This window comes from Hydra vulgaris, chromosome 02 (genome assembly GCF_038396675.1).
Source record: "Hydra vulgaris chromosome 02, alternate assembly HydraT2T_AEP".
Classification (NCBI taxonomy): Eukaryota; Metazoa; Cnidaria; class Hydrozoa; order Anthoathecata; family Hydridae; genus Hydra; species Hydra vulgaris.
In genome coordinates, this window is record NC_088921.1 from 8,330,802 (window position 1) to 8,348,564 (window position 17,763).

The 17,763-nt window shown below is 29.3% G+C and overlaps 1 protein-coding gene across 2 annotated transcripts in view; it reads left to right on the plus strand.

Annotated features, from left to right (window-relative positions):
- Positions 1-6,018: 6,018 nt before the first annotated feature.
- Positions 6,019-17,763, plus strand: part of LOC136076708 (NACHT, LRR and PYD domains-containing protein 1 homolog) — a 66,840-nt gene continuing 55,095 nt past the window's right edge. For both annotated transcript variants that reach the window (XM_065790073.1, XM_065790074.1), the window contains exons 1-2: positions 6,019-6,117; positions 13,893-14,156. In XM_065790073.1, the coding sequence (XP_065646145.1) occupies positions 13,910-14,156 (247 nt within the window). In that variant the 5' untranslated portion in view covers positions 6,019-6,117; positions 13,893-13,909. The remainder of the gene's footprint in view (positions 6,118-13,892; positions 14,157-17,763) is intronic.

Genomic DNA, 17,763 nt, shown 5'->3' on the forward strand with positions numbered 1-17,763 from the left:
AAAAGGGAGGAGGGGGAAGGCTCGGCTTCTTTGGTGTTGTCGGCGCTGTTGTACACCCACGATACACACTTCAATGAACCAGGTCGGAACCCTCAACATAAGAAAGTGTCATCAAATATTCGGTAGTTTCGCCCAAGCGTCTGGCCGAACATTATGTAAATTAGCAAAACCACAATTTTCGCTCGCCTAATTCGACATTTAGTCGATTGGTAGGAACCAAGGGCTGCCAACACCGGACAAAATAGTGTAATTTTAGCCGCAAAGCATTGTGGGATGTCTTGCGGGACCAAAATAATCTTAATACGCAAACTTAATGAATTTTAGTAACATAAATTTAAGTAACAATCATATCAGGCAGCTAGAAAAAAAACTCCTTTAGAAACTAAACTTTTGATATTGTTAACTTATTCATAAATTTACTTGTAAAACATTATTAACTTAACATGAATACATTTATGATAGTGATAAAAATTGCAAAACTGCTATTTAAAAGCATTGTTATCACCTTATTCGTTTAAATATATTCTTATTTAGATTCTAAATTAATAAATGATGCCGTGAGAAAAAAAACACTATTTTTAATAAGAAATATCTTTTATTAATAAATAAAATCATTTCTATTTAATATAAAAAGTAAGCATATCTATAATTGCATTATCACAAGCATTAATGCAAGCATTATCCATGGATAATGCGAGCCAACTTTTTTTTACATTGTTACGTAGTTGCATATCTCGATTATAAAAGCGTATAAAATAAGACATTCTCATAATAACAAAGTTTCTAATTAAACTTTCTTTCAAGAGAAAGGCATGATCAACATGTTCATCAAAAAGAAATCTAAAATTGCAATGATTTTTTATTTCATTAATAACTTGTTGTATGATGTTTCTTTTAGTAAGTAAAATTTTGATTTGTAAAATAAAAACAGTTTCCATATCTTCATCTTACATCTTACAGCTAAACCCATTGCATGTAGATAGCGTTATTTAAGATCTTAGCTAAATTAGTTGAAATCATGGCATTATTAATATAAAAATAAGCAATTGGTTGTTTCCATTTAGTTGATAACCCTCGAACCATCAATACAAGTACTTGGTTCACTGGTTTACCATTCGATTGAATTCCAACGACCTTGTCACTGTTTTTGTCATAATCCAGATGTTAAAGACATTTCATCAAAAACAAGGCTACAGTTCCTTTCTAATTTTGTCATGGTTTCAACTCTCATTTTTAATAAGGTCATAACCTTATTTGAAAATCCAGAACTAGGGTCCCAAAAGATTTTTGTAGAAACATTAAAATAGTGCTTCTAGCAGGCAATGAAAAAACCCTTCTTAGCATTTTAAAAGTTTGTGGACTGTGATACATAATCCTCAAGGCTAACAGTTTATCTTTAACAGTCCAACGTTTTCCTTTTTTAACGCGATTATTCATAAGTAATTGACTTTCAAAAAATTGTAGCTGGGTAGTAGTTAAAATTTTTTAGATAAATTTATAATGTGTTCTATTGAACCATCACAATTTTGTAACATTTTGTTCTTTAACTGTAAGTTCTTTATTTTTTTTCTAAGACAAAAAATCTTAACTTGAGATGACAAATATTTATTTCTAAAATTGGTTTTGACAGCTAATATATTATTTGTACCAGTAGTATCAACACTATTTCTTGCGCTAAATTGTGTTACTGACTTCTTTTTTTTGTATTTTATCCTGTAAACGAGTTCTGTATGTTGGTTGTTTTCTCTTTAAATTTAACGAAGATGGTTGATTTGGAAAGTTAAAAATTGTTGGTACAGCAGTTACAAGTGCTCTTTTACCGCCATTGTTAGCTAGATAGTATTGGGATGAATCAAAATGTTCACTGCAAATCGTATAACTAAGATTAAGCTCTTAACAAGATTTTGTATCTTGATACAATCTTGACGACGACAATTATGAACCCAAAGTTTGCATCTCAAAAAAAGTTAACCTTATAAATTTGTTGCAGTTATTTCCATCATATTATGTATCAATATTTTTCATCATATGATGCATTTACATTGTTTTATAAATATCTTTAAAGTTTTGACATATTTATTTTTTTGATAAATCAAATATGGTGAACAGTTACTTGCCTGTTTTTCTCTTTTGGGAATCTAAAAAAAGATATACTGTTTTCAACATTCTTTCCGCGTTTGTTTACGCAATTGATGGCTGAACAAAAAGCTGGCATATTTAATTATATAAGGGATTACTAATAATAATTTGATTCCTGAAAAGCTAAAGCCAATAATATTTTAAAATGTAATATATCTATGTATTATAATATATCTATATATTATAAACAGTGTTTAATGTAATAACTGATTACGTTGTTTATATAAATTTGGTCCCGCAAGACATCCCATAATACATTTTTTGGCCAATTACATATAGATATATGGATTTTTCGGCGAGTTGGCAGCCCTTGGTAGGAACTCTATAGTCGATTAAATCAACTATTCGTTTTTCCTTTGTCGACTAATTTTGACTATCGACTAGTCGACTTTAAGTCGATTTAGTCGAAGTTAATAACAACACTATTTAAAACGCGAATTGAGCTGTTTAGTTATAAACTTACGCATACGCAATGCATTGCGTCATTTATTGCGTCATTTACTTACGTCATTAATGACGTAAATAAATAACTAGATGTCTAACTTCGGGATTTTTATAAAATAAAAGTGAAGCCGATTTATTTGTTTACTATTTTAATCAGCCATTATTATATCGGGCAGAAAACAGTAAATATCTTATAATGTGGAGAGTATATCCGTGACATTATTTCTTTTGCCTTGCTAAAGTATTTATTTAATTTAATTATTTTCATCACAAAATGGTAAATTCTTGTGCTGCATATGGATGTTCTAATAGATATATAAAAAGCGGCACGAAATCCTCTCATAAATTTCCGCTTCAAAATTCTGAATTATGTAAAAGATGGATTGTTGCTTTGAAACGTAAAAATTTTCTTCCATCCAAACACACCTGTATCTGCAGCGACCATTTTTTAGAATCGGACTACAATTATTGTATCCCAGACAAAAAAAATCCAAGTTTTGATCATCATCAAAAGCCTATTTTAAAATGTAATGCTGTGCCATCAGTTTTTATATTTTCTACAAATATTCAAAAGACAAAAAGGAAACTCCCATCAATACGAAAATCAGTAAATTCATTACCTAAATTTGATTCTTTATAAAAAAAAACAAAGTTTGATGTTTACCCTGCTATAGACAAACCCAGCAAAGAAATTAATTCAACACATAATGATCAGAAAGCACTATTGAAAAAAATGACCACACCAGTCAATCTCCAACACAATCTATAAGATCTTTATCACCAGCAAAAGAAAAATTTAAAAAAAGTGAAGGTTTTACAACAAAAATTAAGAAGAAAAAAAAAGAAAATCTGTTCTTTACAAGACATGGTTTCCCTTTTAAAATCTAAAAATTATTTAACTACTGATGCTGCCACTGTTTTAAGCCAAAATTTTTCTGGACTCTCATACGAAATCATTAAGAACCAATTTTCCAATCAAAATGTTAAACCAAAAGGTCACAGATACAACGATGAAGTGAAAAAATTCGCTTTAACTCTTTATTTTTTATTCTCCACGTGCGTATAACTTTCTTCGGCCAATGTTATGTCTTCCTGCTGCCAGTTCAATATCATATTGGACATCATTTGTAAATTGTGATCCTGGTTTATTCCTTGATGTTTTTTCATATCTTGGTCATAAACAGAAAACAGATATTAATTTTAAGCATTGTGCTCTTATTATTGATGCTATGGCAATTAAAAACAGTATGGAAAACACCCATTGGTTATGTTTTATCAAATAAAGTTATAGCAAGCGATTTAACATGTTTTATTAAAAATATTTTAAATGTGGCTTTGACCTATGAACTTTGTATCAAAAGTATTACATTTGATGGTATTAGTACAAATTTAAATTCCATTGTCCCATTTGGATGTAAGTTTGGCAAAGTCATAGACGATATAGTTAGTACTTTTTCATATAACAACCAACTGCTCCACATTTTCCTAGACCCATGCTATATGCTTAAATTAGCTAGAAATTCTCTAAATGATTTGGGTGTTTTTATTGATGATGAGGGCCACTATATTAAATAGAGTTATATAAAAGCTTTGTTTGAGTTACAAGAGCTTGAAGGTTTGAAATTTGCAAACAAACTTTCAAGAAAACATGTTGAATTTCATCGCAACAAAATGAATGTCAAAATAGCTGGCAAAACCCTTAGCAGCTCTGTTGCTGATGCAATTGAATTTTTAATGGTATCACAGCATCTATCTTTCTTAGGAGCAAGTAGTATAATCTGTTTTCAGAAATCCAAATGGTAAACACTTTAAGAAACCTCTATATCTTAATAATCAGCTTTATTGGAAAGATTTTTTAAACAATACGATTACTTATCTGAGCAAGTTGACTGATATTAATAGCATTCCATTGCTTTTACATCGAAGAAAGACATTTGTTTTAGGTTTAATTGTAGATGCTAAAAGCACTCTAAAATTATCCACCGATCTGTTAACGTTTCATGAGAAACCATTTAAGTATGTTCTAACTTACAAATATTCCCAAGATCATCTTGAACTACTATTTGCTTGCATTCGTGGAAAAAATGGTTGCAACAACAATCCTGATGTAGTGCAGTTAAAGTCATCGTTAAAACGGATTCTTCTGCGAAACTCCATAGTTGGATCGAGTCATGCTAACTGCCTGATGTTTGAGCCATATTCTAATGGCTCTATTTTTTCTCTTAGTTGGAAAAAAAGGTTGTGTTCTGTTCATAATTTTGACCTAAAGGACATTGACTTTGAAGAAGTTTTTTTGTACTGCGATGAACTTCAAATGTCTAACTACAAAGAAGCAGTATTGGGATATATCTCTGGTTTTATAGTCAGAAAGTTAATAAATACTATTTCATGTAATGTTTGTGCTCAATCATTAACTGATATTTCATCATACGAACATTCCTATGCGAAATCTCATTCTTCATTAAATAATGTGAAAGATCGTGGTGGTTTGTTTTTGCCATCAAGGGATGTTGTTTCTGTTGTCGAGTCGTGTGAGAAAGTATTTAACTTCTTTATTAGTGGTAAAGATTTTAAAAATCCACAAATAACCTCAAATAAAAATATAAAGCATAAGATGATCCATTGTGTTAACAAATTAATTATTAAAAAAAAAGTCTTTAAAGGACTTGATAGTCACGACTTAGAATTGTGGACTGAAAATGAAGATTTGCATTCCAGCCAGCTTGTTAGAAAGATATGTGAATATTACATTAGAACTCGAATGTTCAGATATGCCCAGGATTATACCACTAAAGTTGTAAGAAAGTCGTCAATTGGTTTAAGACAACAAACTAACAAATTAATATTGTTCAAGGGTTTATGAATACATCATTTTATTGTATAAAACTTTTATTAAAATAATAAAATATATTGTACGATGTTTTCGTTTCATGTTCTAAATGCAAATATATTTTTAAATATAATTTTTGTGGCTATAAAAATAACAGTTTGTTTTAGTTTGTTATAACAAACTAAACATGCTAACAATATCATGTCCAATCTTTGACCAAAAAATATGTATGTATTGACTGTATGCTCGCTAAATTGATCGTCTGTGATTCTAATCATCTTTAATTCCAAGAATAAGGACGTTAAAATTGCCAATATCTTTTCATATGAATGTGATTGCTAAAAGCTTTTTGCCCGATATAATAATGGCTTCCAACGCATTAAATTGGCTTCACTAAAAACGGCGAAGTTAGATATTTAGTTATTTATTTATATCATTGCGCATACGCAACTGATTATTCAATATTTATACTGGTATAAATATTGCGTGAAGCAGGAAAAAGCCGCACCCAAATGGGTAGCGTTCTCTAGGATGATTCAAAATAAAATTATTAAAATGCAATAAAATGCAGACACGAAAAGTTATTAAATTTGTATTGAAAGATAAGAAATTCGGTAGTCTGGATTTTATTAAAAAGTCAAAATTTTACTTTGGATCATTCAAAAGAACGTTAACCCACCCACATATTTGAAATGCAACCAAAAGTAAGTAATATATCATTGCCTCGAACGTAAGTTTATTGTTATTAATGTTTAGCTTGTTATTAGCTTAATATTGTTACATATATTTGTTACTAGCTTATTATCAAGTCAAGCATATTTGTAATATCTTGAATATAATATTGTAATTAATTTTCAAATAAAAATATTATTTAACATTTTTATTTGACTCGAACAGCTTTAAATTAATAATAAAAATTTTTATTTTTTTATTATTATTATTATTATTTCTTTTTTTGACATTTTTCTGACCTGATATATCTCAAATTTTTATTCTAAAAATTCTAGTAATAGCATTTATTTTTAGAAGTTGAACTCAGTTTATGAATTTTGGTTTTTATTATTTAATTTTAAGCTAATCAGCTAAATTAGCTAACACGTGTTTTGTAAACTCCTACTACCTACTTTCTGAAGATAGCCATTCCAGAGGATTTTTTTTTTTGTCAATATATTAATATATGATTAACATTGTTGTAAAGAGCCTAATAAGACTTTTTTCTTTAATAAACCAACCTTAAAGTTTTTAAACGCTGAGAATTAAGAAATTATGTAAAAATGTTAAAAAGTTCCCCATTAGATTCCTTATCTCTTTATAATCTATATTTTCAAACAAATTTGATGTGTTTTGGTTCTTAGGAAATCTTACTTTTAAAAACCACTCTTGAAAAAATGTGTCTTGTGGCAAGTTTTTCATTATTAATGGTCTTAACCCTTTTGCCACTGAGTTAAAAAAAGCTATATGACTGCGTGTAAAATAACAAACTAGGATCATGATGAACTAAAAGAGTATAAGATAAAAATTACTAGTCAGAATTTTACAAATAAGACCTTGTTTGTTTTGTAATTGAGTTAGCTTTCAGAATAATGAAAAACTTATAAATTTTTTTTATTATCTTAATAACGTGATCAAAATATACCATGTTGAAATTAACAAAAACTTATAGTTTCTTTATGTAACCTTAAACAAATAAAGAAGAAATAGATAAACATATTGTTTTCGAATTTAAATTAATGAGGCATTTATAGTGGTGATTAAGCAAAAAAAAATCTCCACCACTATAATTGAAAAAATATCAAGGATCTTGTTTATATCAGTATAATTTAATATATTTTTAGTCATTTCTTAAAATTGATTTTTAAGCAATCTTAAATGTTATTTATTCAATCAATAAATGCAATTAACAGATGGTTTGAAGCATTAACTTAAGAAGTTATTCACTCCATGCAGGTCACTTGTCATTCAGAAACAAATTTTATGAACCGCCATATGGGTAACTTGTCACAAAAGGGTCAAGGTATAATAGTTTAAATAGTCCTTATTGTTTAAATAGTCAGTGGAGACTATTTAAACATAAGGAAACCAAATCCTAAATCTCTTAATGCTTGTGATGAAGTGCTTTGTCATTGCTCAGATTTGAGTAATGACAAGCTCTTACTCAGCAGAAATAGCCGTTCAACAAGGTGTCTGCATATTTTTGGTTCTTACCACATAGATAATTTCTAAGAGTTGATCTGAAAATCTCAGAATCTGTTAATATCAGAGACCCTTTAAACTGGAATACCACCAGCAATAACCTTCATAGCCCTAACCACTCGCTCTTCGGGGTGGTTACTGTGTGCGTAAACTTTCTTTGGTTTGTATATGTATGGCATATTGCAACTGATTTGAAAAAAAAAATTTTGGACTAATTTATCAACCAAATCAATAAGTGGCCATATTACCCCAATTTATAAAATAGCCCATTTACCCCACTTACATTTAAGGTAAATGCTTTAAGCATAAAAATGTCTTTACCTAAGTAGCTCATAGAGGTCTGGTTAAAATTCGGCCAAATTGTCCCTCAAATATTTGCTCGGCCATAGTTAGCGTTTTTTAAATCTGAAAAGACATACAAAAATGACATGCAAAAAACATTCAACAACAAGAGTTCTATTATTTAATTTTTTTGTAATAGACATTAAAATGTCAGGTTAACATTAGGCTTTAAAAATTATGCAGAGAGGGACACTGCATCTTTAAAACTTTATCAGATTTTAGCAAAAAACTGGTTAATATGCTTAACTGGCCTTATTACCCTATCTGGCAGTATATGTATATATATACAACCCTCGGAATTAGGGTTGACATTCCGCAATGTCGACCTAGCTGCCGACCTTAAAGTGTTTGAGGTCAGCAAAAAACTGCTGACCTCTTTTCGATGTTTTATAGTAAGAACTTTATATCAAATTTTTTTTGCCAACCTGATGCCGACCTCTAAAAGATTTAGGTAGGCAAATTATTGTCAACCTCAGTTTTCCTAATTCTGAGGGTTATATATATATATATATATATATATATATATATATATATATATATATATATATATATATATATATATATATATATATATATATATATATATATATATATATATATATATATATATATATATATATATATATATATATATATATATATATATATATATATATATATATGTATATATATATTAGGGATATGACTTTTTTGCAACCTACTAGGCCTGTATCGTAATTCAATGAACTTTTATGTAAAAAGAACGAATAGATGTTTCATTTTGACATATTTTGAAAAAAGGTCACCCCAAAACCAAAAAATCGAATTTTCAATAGGTACACTTTTGTACAGTAAATGAATATTAAAGGCTGAAGATGTTGTAAGAGTCATACTCCTGTTGTTATTTTATTTATTTATGCAACATGTACTGTGATATAACAAAAAACATTATGTGATATATAATTATACAAGTATTACAAAATTAACAGTATCAAAGCGTCTAGTACAACAATATACATAACTGTCTGTGTCTATAGGCCTACTGTGTTTAGTACATGGGTCACATGATGCTCACGTCTCATAAAGAGTCTAGCGCTTATTACTTAGAATGAATCGAAGTTGCAGTTTGTCTTTCTTTCTGCAGGAAGCATACAGGTCTTGCATCACCTTGATTGCACATTCAGCTATCTGATTACTTCGTGGTATGTCGATGACAGATGGCTCTATCTTCCAGTGATTTTTGAATGACTGCAATGCCTTTTTGTAAGGCTTCAATACATCAGATAAATTCTTGAAGTCATTGTCATTGTACTTTTGACTACTAAACCAATGTTCTGCCCACTCATATGAAATGAACCTGCAAACCTTCTCCAAATTCTTTCTCGCTTCAGGCATAAGAATGAACGCCAGAATGGCGAGAATGGCTCTTGAGTTCCATCTGGCATTGCTCATATTAGGAATGTTCTGAAAGTGAATCAGAGGGAAGTTTCTTTGTTCTTCATAGAACCTAAACACTCTTGTTAAATGGTACAAAAACTTCATATCGTCTCTCCACCCTGATTTATCAAGAATTTCTACAGTTCCATTCACAAACTTATCCTTCAGTTCATCATACTTATTCAACAGTTCAGACACAAATGGGTATTCAATGTTTGGAGATTTGGTATCACCCCCAAGTTCTTCGTCCATCACCAGACGGAGAATCCTGTCTAGTACGTGAATAAATTGTGGTATTGTGACACCCTTTAATTTAAACATACGTTGCAACTTCACAACAACTCCATTTCTCTTCCCAGTATTGACGTTTGTTGTATCAGTAATGATCATCTTAATTGAATTCCACAAATTGTATTCATCAATAAGTTTGGCAATTTTTTCAGCAACAGTTTCAGCTTTGCCATCTTTTAAACGCAGTGCATCAAGTTTCACGTCAGTTCTTTCATTCTGAAGTACAACTACCTGATATTCCTTATCATCTATTCGTTTGCCGTCAAAGTGTAAGGACCACTGTTCCATTTTAAGTTGTTGTATCATTTCTTTTTTTAATTTACCTGCCTCTTTGAATATGGACTTGTAAATTGCTGATTGACTTGGAGTTGGAATATCAATACCTTGTTGTGATAATACATTGCATATTTTAGCAGCTTTCTTTGTGGAAACTCCACTTGATGTAACCATACTTACAGCAAATTTACTTTTGTAGTGCTTTCTAGTTTTTTTCTGAGTGTCCTCATCATCGTCTTTATCACCGTCGTCGTCTTCATCATCTTCACTCTTACTTTTGCAGTTTTCAGATTCAGTACCACTGTCTGTGGTAGACAGGACTTGTGATGTGGAAGGTATTGCTGTTCCAGACTGGACTTTCCTTCTCTTGGAAGGGTGAATGGTTTCTTTACTTGCCACTTGTCCTGTTGAGTACCCCACCTGTCCTTTACTTTCTTTTTGTAGGTGGTATAGACGTTTATCTTCCGAGGATAACCACTGGCCATTCACTTTCGTGATGTCAAATAATGCATTGAGAACATCATAATTTCCACGCTTGACACATTCATCATAGACCTTCAGCACCTTCATAAGCTTTGCTCTTATCACTTGATCAGACACACGTGGAAAATTCAGTTTATTGTCCCACAATTTTGTAATTTCCTTAGAAATTTGGTCTATTCGTTCTTTTCTTCCTTTAACATATGCTCCGAGAAACTGGTATCTTCCTACGATCTGCAATTGAAGTGGTATTCTGGATTTTTCATCGAGTGAATGTTCTTCTACAGCCACGCTTCCTCTTCTTCTGTGTGACTCTTGAAATCTCACCAAATTTTTAGTCCAAGTCTTCTTGTTCTTTGTTACTGTGGTATGACTTTTCTTGTGAGACATCATATAATATTGTTACGACTTTACGGATAGCTGAGCGTAAATATCCGTTTAATAAAGTCGTTTAATTAATAAAATACTTTAACTGTATAGTAATCCAATTATAGTTCGATAATCCAGTCAATGTTGATAACAGTTCGATAATCCAGTCCGTATCCTAACGATAATGCTACAACTACTTATACTTCGTACACTTACAGCGTCTTTAGTTCGCTACAGTAGTTCCTTATTAGCTCAGTTACACGCAGAGTACTTCATAGAACTATTCACATTATCAACACTGAGCTCTGACAGCAGCTCGCTTATATAATTATTTAGAGCTTCCAGAATGTTCTACTAAGTTCTATAATCTTCTACAGTCTGTTACAGTCGTCTATATCACCGTGGTAACACAATGACGTCATCACATAACAATTCCAAGTATTTGCCGGCACACGGCCGTTTCGTTGCCATGGTAACGTGTGGCGTTATATTTATAAATTCATAACAAAATAATGAAATAAATAGAATTAAGCTGAGAATTAAGCTTAAGATTAAAACATCGGTCAAAAATGAATGTAAAAAAATCAAATTTTTATTTTGGGGGTGACCTTTTTTTGTTGCAGAAAGCTATTTGGGCCTTTTTTCATGATTTTAGGTAAAAGTTCATCGATTTATGATACAGGAAACATTTTATTTGAAAAAAAATTAAAAAGTCATATCCCTAATATATATATATATATATATATATATACAACTCTCAATTTTTTGCTGGACATCGCCACCCCTTGGACCATTCTTGAGACCTGCTGGAGGATGGTAACAAGCCATTGTTGATATTTTCGGTAAAAATGAACAATGTTTTGTTGCCCCCATATTTCAGATCTCAAAAACTAAATTGAGCCTTATATATATATATATATATTTCTATAGATTGTTGCATTTGGGAAGCACAGAAGGAAAAAATTGATTCTCACGCCAACATATACGTCACTTTTAATTACTTTTGACTTTCGTCCAACATTTTCGTGTTGGACGAATGTCAAAAGTCAAAACCAATAATTTAATTACAAAATAAAAAGTCAAAACCATTAATTTAATTACAAATTAATTGTTTTTTAAAAAAACCACAAAAAAGGCAAATTTAATTGACCAGAATGTTTTTGAAAACATTCTGAATGTTTTAACAATATAAACAATGTTTTTATTTTAATTTTTTTTAATAAAATGTTTTTATTTTTATTTTTTTTACTGTAAATCATGCGTGGAGTGTTGCTACATCAACTATCTTATAGCCTGACTCGCAACAAGGTGCTGCTACATCGACTGATAAATAGCCTGACTCGCAAGGGAGTGCTGCTACATCGACTGAGGGTTTGGTTTGGGCAGGCTGTCTATCATTTAATAAAAAAAAAAAATTCCGGTCTTGCATTTTAATTTTTACTTTTTGTCAACAAAATATGGAAAAAACTTTCGGACAACATATAAGAGTACTATATATATCTATTCCTATACTTAATGGCTAAGAAAACTTGTTTTTGGTAAAAAATGGCTATTTGCTTGTTTGTGGTTTTAAAGCTGACAAAATTAAAGTTAGATAATGTCAAAAACACAATAATTTAATTGCAGAAAGTAATTAAACCACGAAACCACAAAATAAAAGACTAGAATGTTTTTAAAAACATTCTAAATAATTTTAAAAATATTCTGAATGTTTTTATTTTATTTTTTGAAAATACAAATATTCTGAATGTTTTCATTTTTATTTTATAACTGTAAAACATGCGTGGAGTGTTGCCTTATCAACTATCTTATAGCCTCAAGTGCTGCTACATTGACTGACAAATAGCCTAACTCGCAATAGAGTGCTGCTACATCAACTGAGGGGGTTTGGTTTGTGTAGGCAGTCTATCAAATAATTATTAAAAAAAAAAAGAAGTTTTTTCAGTCTTTAAATTAAAAAAACATAAAACTGACATTTTATGGTAAAAACATAAAGACGACTATGCATTAGCCTGCCCGTAAAAGAGGTTACACCATCATAGGAACCTGCTTATCTTACGCAACCTTCCCCTATTATATTTAAATAAATAAAATATTTTTTATCATTAAATATAATTTAAAAAATTATGCTTAATAAATAAATGACATTTACTATGGGTTATTTTAAACAGATCTTAATAAAACTTTACTAAGTAATTGTAAGCATTAGTTTTATTATTTTAAAAGTCAAAAAGAATATTGAAAAGAAACAAAACTTTCTAAAAAAGTTTGCTTCGTTTTTTCGTTTTCCTCACGTAAACTAACATATCAAGCTTAAGATCCAAAGTTTATTCAAAAATTAAATTTGTCCAATAGTTATTAGGACTAAAATTTTTTACTTATGTTCATTTATTATCAAAAGCAGAATTAGAATAGCAATCAGAATAGCAAAACTAAAATTTTTTACTTATGTTCATTTATTATCAAAAGCTCTTAATTGCCAAAATATAAAAGTTAACTTTACTCTGAATGGATATTTCAAAATCGCTCTATCTTTGGAAAAAGTTAATTTTTTATATATTCCATTGTTATAAAATTTTGCAACAAGTTTTTAAAATGAAGTTACGTAACGACATTCTTTTTTTTTTACCTAAAATTTAGTTAGTTACCAAAAGACAGTTATGTAATTAAATAAAACAGCAATTTCTTTTTAATTTATTTTATTGTCCTGAAGAAAAAATGAGGTAGCTAAAATAAACTGAAAACTATTTATATTCTACTGCATTTAAAACTGAAATTTTTTTTTCTTTTTTTCATAAAAAAGCAAAAGAAAAATTAAAAAACAGAAATAATTTTTGGGTGCTTTTTTTTGGGCACCCATACTGTTCCAGAGGTACTAAAACAGGTCTGGGTTTGTCCCTGATATTAGTAAATATATATATTATATTAGTAAACTGGTATTATGTTAGTATACAATATATTATTTATACTATGAAACAGTTATGTTATTATGTTAATAATAATATTATTATATAATTAGTTAACTAATTAGTTGTTATTATGCTATTATGTTATTTATAATATTCTTATATTATAAAATGTGAAAATATTTTAAATGTTGAATAACTTTTAGATTATTATTTTAATGAAATGGATAATGAGAAACATAGAGATATTTTGCTGAGGATTGCAGATAATCTGTTGGATAAAGATGTTGAAGCAATTAAGTTTTTATATTTAAAAGAAATTGGCGATGGTCATCTTGAAAGAATTAAAACTCCTATTGAATTAATTCAAACTTTAGAACGTCGTACACTTCTAGGGATTGATAACTATGATGCTTTTGTTAATGTACTTATTAGAATCGGAAGGATTGACCTGGCAAATCATTTTTCTAGTAAGTTTTATAATAGTATTATTTTTTATATCTGGTTTTTGCAGGAGGCGCATGCACATGCCTGACCACATATATAATGTTTTGTTTTGGAAACTTGGCCATGCTCTTTGCATGTTTTGATATTTTTAAATTTGAAACTTTGATAATGCATAATATAAGATAAAGTCTATCAAGTAAATAGGTTTTTAAAATAAAACTATACAAATATTTTTTATTTTTATGGTTTTATTTTCCAAGTTACTTTTTTATTTATTTCCTTATTCTTTAAGATTTATTTTATTTTTTCAGTTTATGTTCCCTCTCTCACTCTCACTCTCTCTCTTTCTCTCTCTCTCTCTCTCTCTCTCTCTCTCTCTCTCTCTCTCTCTCTCTCTCTCTATATATATATATATATATATATATATATATATATATATATATATATATATATATATATATATATATATATATATATATATATATATATATCAGGCTTTGTTTTAAATGTTTAATGCCTAATGCGAATTTATCATCATGAAATTCTCTTTTTATTTTTATTTTTTAAAGACATTAACTTTTTTAAATTACTGCAATAATATCAATTACCGCAAAACAAGTTAAATGTTAATTGATTTTTTTTTGTATTATTACTATAAAGGAATGTTTATTTTTTTTTTATTTTTTTTTTTTATATTAAATAATTAAATTTGATAACACATTTTAAAAAATGTTTGTTATTAACAATTTTCTTTTTTTTCTCAACATTTTCATAAATGAATTAAAGTATATGGAATTTTTTAATTTTTAAATGATTATTTCTTGAATTTCTAATTGCGACTTTGCAACTACAAATGTTTTTTTATTAAAAAAAAATAGAGAGTAACAATTAAAAGCGTTTTTTTATTTAAACTTTATTATTTGTTACTTGTGAAAGCAAAAATTATTTTTCCAAACATCATTTATTAAAATTATATCGCTGTATATATTGTTTATTAAAAATAGTTGCCTAATAAATTAATTAAATACTTTTTTTATTTAGGTAAAAAAAATACTACCGTTCTTAATTATAATAAATAATTACATGAAAACGCAAACATACAGTATGCAGAATATGCAGCAATCATGTGTTACACAGATTATTGTGTAATAGGGTGTTACATATTCTTTTAATTTTTGAAATTGAACTTGCGAATCGATTTATAATTTGACCATTTATATGAAAATAAATTTATGCATTAAAAAAAAAATGTTATCATTTTTAGGGTCCCCGCCAGTTCGATTTTGGGCCAAAAATGTTGGGTGTTTTAAACGCCTGGCGGGGACCTCAAAATTTATCCTATGAAATTTTTTATTCTTTTGAATATTAGATGTTAGGATAAATATTAACGAAATAAAAGGAGCATGTTGAAAAAATTAGGAAATTAGTCAACAGAATTTTCTGAAATTGGTGCCTATTTTATAAACCTATTTTATAGCTTGTTTGCTATTTTATAAAAAATGTTTTTGATTTTTTAATAAACTGTTTCCAGACTTGGAAAAAACTATAAACTAAATTAACTCAAAATTAAGTCTTAAAAAAAATAATTTGATCCACGGAGTAACCTGCCCTGGAAACTAACCTTAATTCCCTTAGCATTAGAGCGCAATAAGTTTAAAATCTGGAAATTTGATCGCAAAATATAATTATAAAATGTATAAACCAAAGTACTGAAACAATAATTTGAAATTTAACAACTACTTTCCAATGCTAAAACAAAATACTTAAAACTAAATTTGCGTTACGAATAACAAGTAGTCTAATATTTTTTAAAATTGTTTTCAAAATGGCTAAAATTACAAGACTAAAAGCTGGAGCGTATTTATTTGAAAAATAAAACCTGATAGAAAACTAACCTCGAATAACTTTTGCAACAAATAAAGAATTAATTCTTAACTTTCAGTTTAAAAGATCTAGAAACAAGTTAGCTCCATTCAAAAAGTTTATTGGTTGTACTGATAAATTTGCAAAGTGCTCCGGTCTTGTCAATTGCCCTAACAACTGTGTTCTTTTTGCAGTTAAAAATTCTTAGTTAGACTGAGGTTACAAAGATGGATTATAAAAGACCAAAAGTCCAGCCTTATGACTTTAGAGTACGGTTTCTCATTTCCTGTAAATTTAGCATCCCGGGATTCTCGGTGTGCAACTTATTTATCCCGGGATTTCCCGGCATTATTTTTAATATAAAAACAAGCGGCTTCTGACAAACTTATCTTAGCACGCTAATCTATATTACTATTTAAAATAAAATATTGTTTTAAAAAACATAAGCAATCAATTGATTTGTCACTTAATCGTGAACGAATTTTTCCCATAAATTGACCCGCAGCAGAAAAAGCTATTTCTGATTCAATTGATGTCGGCTTGATGGTCATTAATGTGGAGTATATTCTTTCTAAACTTTCGCTACGTTTTCCAGTTGCCTCAAAAAGTTTGATTTCTTTTGTAAGGTTTTTTAAATTGCTAATGTCTTCTAGAGCTGCTTTTTCTACTTGTTTGACATTACAAATAGTCGCATCCAATTTTTGTTCAAGTGTCAAAATACTTTTGCCTAATAAATTTAGAGCAACAGTTTGAAGTATTGACGGGTCAGAAACCATGCTATCATTATCACGACTCACTTCAAATATTTTATTATTTGATGAACTAGTGCTAGCATCCTCTATGTACAACCTGGTATAAATTTTTTTTGCTGTTGCTCTTAATGCATGTTTGGATGGTAATAGTAGTTTGGAGTTGATATTTGATTCCTGATTGTAACTAATTGGGTTGTTTAAAAATTTTAGTAGTCCAATTAAATTGGCATTTCTGCGTTCTTGAATTCTCTGCTGCACAGATTGAAGCAGTTTATTAGCTATCAAATTTTTTTCCTCCGCCAAATCATCCAAGATGAATATCATAACACCTTCTGCGTCAAGTAGAGTAGCATTATTTCTACCAAGTCTTTCTATTCCAACTTTTATTGGTTGCAGAGAAATTGTTATGGCGTTCAAAATTGCATATTCATCTTCAGAGATATTCAGAACTTCTTTTAAATCGATCATTGCTTTTAGTATACATGGCTTTACTTTAAGGAATCTTTCTAGCATTGCAACAAGACTATTCCACCTTGTTTTGACATCTAATATCAACTTCAGTTCTTTATGAAACATAGATTTTACGTAGATTTGTAAAACATCATTTTTAAGAGGTGATTTGCGGAACATTCGAACCACTTTTCGAACCTTCTGAATTGTTAAGGCTATATTTACGCTATTTTGTAAATCATCAATAAACGTAACGCCTGTTGAGCTGTATGACTCATCATTACAGTCAAAGACATCATCAAACTCATCGTAATCACTCAAACTTTCATCGGAATCTTGCAACTGCGATTCAATATATTTTGCTGAAGAGTCTGACTTTTTGTAAAGAACATCACATACTGCCAAATGAAGTCCGTGGGCATAACACAGCTGATGTTCAATACCACTTAGCCGTCCAAATTTTTTCATTACGGATGCTCCGTCAGTGACACTAGCTATGATGTGCTTTTTAATTAATAAATTGAAATCTGACAGTTTATTTTCAACCAGATCAACAATTTTTTCT